At 25.4% G+C, this 6244-nt stretch overlaps 1 protein-coding gene across 1 annotated transcript; it reads right to left on the bottom strand.

Annotated features, from left to right (window-relative positions):
* Positions 1 to 601: 601 nt before the first annotated feature.
* Positions 602 to 4607, bottom strand: LOC100208155 (neurocalcin homolog). Its single transcript, XM_065814555.1, has 3 exons — positions 4435 to 4607; positions 3101 to 3344; positions 602 to 920 (listed from the first exon to the last, which is right to left on the bottom strand). The coding sequence occupies exons 1-3, from the start codon at positions 4529 to 4531 to the stop codon at positions 710 to 712; spliced, it is 552 nt and encodes a 183-aa protein (XP_065670627.1). The 5' UTR covers positions 4532 to 4607; the 3' UTR covers positions 602 to 709.
* Between the last annotated feature and the right edge of the window lie 1637 nt (positions 4608 to 6244).

Here is a 6244-nt window from a genome sequence, read left to right as displayed (position 1 = left end):
CAAAAAAAAAATTTTTTTAGAAGTCAGTCGGTACTTTAAATTGAGAAAATCCATAAATGTTAAATAAAATATTAAATTATATACATATATATATACATACACAGAGACGATTTTACGAGGGAGGAGGGTGGAACCCCTCCCCCCCCCACCCAAAAAAAAAAGGGGATTTTCAAGTTATAGTCGGGTTTTTTTACGAGTTTATTCGGCTAGTCGGGAATTTGACACAATTCAGTTGGATAAATTTGACTTTTTGAGGACCTTACTTCTTTTTTTTTAAGAAGCCATTTGTACTTTTTAAGGATTCCCCTCCTCCTCCTCCTCGCCTCAGTACATTTATACATATGTATGTATGTATGTAATGTATGTATGTATGTATGTATGTATGTATGTATGTATGTATGTATGTATGTATGTATGTATGTATGTATGTATGTATGTATGTATGTATGTATGTATGTATGTATGTATGTATGTATGTATGTATGTATGTATGTGTGTATGTATGTATGTATGTATGTATGTATGTATGTATTTATGTATATATGTATATATGTATGTATGTATTTATGTATGTATGTATGTATATACAAATACTGTCTACTTCAATCTTCCATTTTCTGATTATCAAATATTACAATATTTACTTCATTGCATTTTCACTAAGTTGAGGTTGCAAAATTGCCATTATTTAACTTCAACCGCTGATTATTTAACTTCGACCACTGAGCAGATTTATAAGAGAAGGATCGGCTTTAAAGCCGCATAAAAATTCTTTAAAAGTAAGTTTACCATCTTTATTAACGTCCATTGCAGAAAACATTTTTTTAACCTTTTGCGCAGGTGTATCTTGAAATGACTTTGCACCTAGCATTCTATAAATAGCACTAACTATTTCTAACATTTCATCCTCCGATATCCATCTGAAAAATACAAAAATTGGTAAAAGTTTTTTGCTTTTACAGGAAGTAAAATTTATTTTTACTTTAATCATGGTTTTTTAAACTTTAAAAAGAAATTAAAATCCGTAGATAAAATAGCAAACACAACTATTTAAATACTTAATAATATTTTAATGGAATATTATGATGACTTTGTACTTTGTTTAATTTAAAAATTAAAGATAATTTGTTTAATATGAAACATTTAAAATATATATTCTGAAAAAAAATATACTGAAGTTCGTTTTAAATTGTCGTTTTGATTCAAAACTTTTATAAGTGCAATTTATGCAAAAGTCTTGTTTTTTATTTAAAATATGAAAAAAATTTCAAATAAAAAACATGATATTGGAGTTGGTAAAGACTTATTTACAGCTGGGTTTTGGGAATGATAAAGTTAATTTAGAGTGGTTTGTAACATTCCTCAGGTAATGTTACAGTAAAAAAGATAACTGTGAATGAATAATAATGTACAAGTAAATAAACAAAAGTACAACAGTAAAAAAGATAACAGCGAATAAAAAAAATATTTTAGTGCATCATTAATATAAGAATTTGTTTCATAAATCGTTTTTTAAGGTTGTACTTTTCGATATATTTACAATAAGATTTCAAAAATAACTTTTTATCTTGAATGATTTGTAAATGAATTTTTTTGTAAATTATTCTGTATGTTTTTTACAGTTAAATAATTATAAAGTTTGTTTTGCATATTACGCTCTAACGATGTTGAGAAAAATGTTAAAACGGAAATAGGTCCATAACTAGATATATAGGTGTCATCGCCACTAGGTGTCATAACTAGGTGTCATCGCCACTAGGTGTCATAACTAGGTGTCATAACTAGGTGTCATCGCCACTAGGTGTCATAACTAGGTGTCATCGCCAATTTTAATAATAAGTGCTAAAAATAGTTGTTGGAATTATTTTTAAAATCAAATAAAAAATAATTTTAACAATTTTTCCAGGACAATACCAAATTTTTATGACAATAACAATATCAAAGGCTGGTTTAACTTTAGTTACATTAATTGTATCAATACCAGCACATTTATTATTTTTCTTTTTAATTTTAAAAGCGGTATTGCATCTCACTTCTATTTAAATTAACATCTTCCAGAGTTGTTTTGGTTGATTATATTGGATTCAAATATTGATAAAATAAAATATATTGAATTCAAATATTGATAAAATAAAATTTTTTATCCAAATTTGAAGTTGACTAATAAAATTTAACAAGAAACCACAAGATTTTAATCCAATCAAAATAAATATGGAAGATATTAATTTAAACACAAGTGAAAAAAGTTTATTTTCCGTTTTAATAATTTTCTATTGTGCAAAGTGCTTTTAAAATTTTGAAAAATAATAAATGTGCTGGCAATGATACAATTAATGTAGTGGGTGTAGTGGGTGTAGTTAAATCAGCCTTTAATATTATTATAATCATTAGAATTTGGATATTGGATATCTGTTAGATATATTGGATATTCGATATCAGTTCGATTTCGAGACTAGACATCGAACTGATGTCAGTTTTAAATATCGATTGGATATTCGATTTGATTTGAATATTTAATATTGTTATTATCAACAACTTTTTCTCAATGTAGCTCCAAAGCCCTGGGACTACCTCGAAAAAAAATTGTTGAGCTTTTTAGCTATGACTTCTTTTTATGAATCTGTTATTTGCACATTTAATTTTTCCAAATATCTGCTTAATTACATTCGATGCTTTTTGTGTATTTCCATGAATTTTTCCCAATATTTTTGCGTAGATTTTTGTATTATTTTTGTTTTTTTTTTGAATTCTGTTACGATTTCTCCATATATGGAAATCATATCTAAAACTAGATATACACCAAGCACCGTACCATGCATCGTGCCATGCACCATTTAAAAAAAACACAGATAGTACCTTTTAATTCAGTAGTATCTTTTATTTCTATACGCTTGCTTTTTAAAAAAAATCTTTTTAAAAATGAATATAACTATCATAAAAAACTATTAAACAACTATTATATACATATAAACAACAAGTATATAAAAATGTGGTGTGATACCCACTGTAGTATGATTCCTGGTCGAAATGCTTATAGATAAATTCTACTCGTAACAATTAATATAAAGCACATTTAAAGTAAAAAAGAAATAACGTTTACCCATTTTTATCTAGATCGTACATTGAAAATGCCCATTTTAATTTCTGATCTATGTTTCCTCGAATAGTAACACTTAAACCACACACAAACTCTCGAAAATCAATTTTTCCATCTCCATTTTCATCGAATGAGGAAAACACGTGTTGAGCAAATGCATTAGCGTCTCCGTCAGGAAAAAAACGCTGGTACATTTCTTTGAATTCGTCACACGTAAGTGAGCCACTTGGATACTCTTTACAAAAATCTACATAGTTTAGAAAAATAATGTTATACAAAAAATATAAAAAAGAAATACAGATATAAAAATTCTAAAGGTTGGTGTTGATGGAATAGATTGAGCTCTGTTATACTGTGTGTCTATCTTTTATAAGGTTTTTTTCATTAATCTTCACTTTAAAACAAATTTTTTTAAAGTAAAATTAACGACATTCGAGATTATGGTAGATTTTTTTTTCTTAGAAATTTGAAAAGTTTACACAAAAAATAAATAAAATAAGTAATAGTTACACTTACTTTAGTTTAAGATCTTTTAAGTGAGCGTTTTAACTATTCAAACTTTTTAGTTATAAAACAGGGTTAAGAGTGTGTAAAAAAAACATTGAAACATATATTTTAAATGATATTAATTAGAAATACCAAAATTTTAAAACTTACAAATATTTTTAAGTTGCACCTCTTTTTTAGTCTTTTTTAATTTTCTTTTTGCGGTTATAGCTATGTACTGATCACAAAACTTCATTATGTGAAGTGTTAAAGACAGTATTCTAATAACAGATTTACCGGTTACCGGTTACTTAAACTCATAACTAATTAGTTAGGCTCGTCTACAGGGTAAACCGCGACGCGTTTCATTTCCTTTTTATTAATATTCTATTATATGATAAATATCTCATAGAATAGTAAATGAAAAAAAAAGTTGATTTGTTAGAGAAGAGAAAAAAAAAGATCTTTTGTTTCAATATCTATAGAAGTTGTTAGAGTTTCTATAGACATGTATTTCGATACTTTTAAACTATAAGTTATAAATTTGTAATCAAAGCAACATTTTATCCTTGATTGTTACTGCATATGATTGTTATCATTTATTTAAATATTTTTTCAAATAAATAGACGTTTACATAGATTTAAAAAAATCCTTTAATGCAGGATCTTGCAACAGATCATTTAATCTCACCATTAAGAACCGCTAAAACAAATTCGTTCATTAAAAAATGTGCTACATCTTTATAAACTATGGTAAAAGTAATCAATAAATATGAATAAATAGTACACATATATAAATACGTTATTTACATTGTAAATAATGTATATGTAAATTACTGAAATTGGTATACCTTTGTAGTACGCACTAAGTTCTTCTTCCGTAAACTCAGTCTGCTCTCTTAGTTCCAAAATATCAGTTGGTTTTAATTTACTATTTGATTTTCCCATTATACGGCTTTTTGGGTTTTGATTTGTAAAATGCTAGTACTGCTTGTAAGTTAACAAAAAAAAATATTTTTAAAGATATTTATTTAACTAATAGTTCAAACTAAACGGTTGAGATGTCAAAACAAACAAAAAGTGAAATTTCTTTTTTTATATAAACTATAATATAGGGGTATGTACAAAATATAAACAACGTACAAAATATAAATAACAAATTATATATTTGCATCAAATGTAACTTCTACATACCCATAAAACATTTACAACAATTAAATTAAATGCACAAAAAAAAACGGGAGCGTGATGGAATTGTTTCCTTTCCCATGGCATTGCAAATATTTGTGCTTACTAATAATAACTGAATCTTTATAGTATATTTAAGTTAATAATCAACATGTTTCTCTAAATATACGCTCCTAAAATCTATTATAATTTTCCTAATACCTGACACATTTTCACATGCATGACAGTTCTTACAAAATTTGTATTAATATAATCAATAAAAGGTAAGCATCATTTAGTAAGTACCATGGTCACACTTCAATTGGTTACACTCAATTTTATGTTTTTTTTTTCAATTGTTGGTTACAATAAGAGTATCATAAAACAATTCGCATTGGTTGGACGCACGTTAATAAGTTGAGACTCTCAAATGACACAGTCAACGAGCAAACGAGGCTGGAAAATAAAAACAACTTACGTGAAGAGCATAGTTTACACGTTATTAAACTATAAACTCTTAATTAGAGACTAAAGAAATAAAATAAATATTTAAAAATTTTATCTACATTTTTTAATATCTAGTTTAGAGAAATAAATTTTATGCTCATTTATATACTTTTTGGCAATGTACAACCAATAACTTCCAAACGTTAAAAAAACTGAATATTTTACCTTTTATTAGCATGTTTGTCAAAAAAAAAAACACACACACATAAAAACAACATATTTTATGATAAGTAGTAATTTGATAATGTTCTTTGTGAATCCGTCGTTAGAGATTTTTGATAAAGTTTTTTTAGAACTTAGCATTTGAAAGGCTTGATAATGTGCTTTGTAATTATTTGATAATAATGTAAATAAATTGATAATGTTCATTGTGATCATGTGCGATAAGTTCTCAGCGACAAGAATAGAAAACAAAATTATAGCGTTTATTTGGCTCTAAAAGATTTTTAAAAGAAGAAGGCTGGATTTGGCAAAATGTGTTGTTTTATGAGATATTATCATCAAATTAAATATTATATTTAAACAATTTTTCGTTTGTTTTTTCATAATGTTTTTATACTTATGAATATAAAAAAGATTACTATGAAACTGCAAAATACGTACTCCTCTACTTTTCGTAGCTTTATAATATTATCTAAAATTTTTTTAATATTATATATATATATATATATATATATATATATATATATATATATATATATATATATATATATATGTATATATATATATATATATATATATATATATATATATATATATATCTATATATATATATATATGTATATATATATATATATATATATATATATATATATATATATATATATATATATATATATATATATATATATATATATATATATATATATATATATCAGGGGCGGAACAAGCATTTATTGATGTTTGAGATAACTAACTTCCATTCATGGAACAAACTCCAAACATTTATATGTTTATACTTATGTCAAGTAAGGATGTTTTTCAAAA

Source organism: Hydra vulgaris, chromosome 12 (genome assembly GCF_038396675.1).
Source record: "Hydra vulgaris chromosome 12, alternate assembly HydraT2T_AEP".
In the NCBI taxonomy this organism is placed as follows: domain Eukaryota; kingdom Metazoa; phylum Cnidaria; class Hydrozoa; order Anthoathecata; family Hydridae; genus Hydra; species Hydra vulgaris.
The sequence above is the reverse complement of the archived record's forward strand: the minus strand, read 5'-3'. Positions and strand labels throughout refer to the sequence as shown.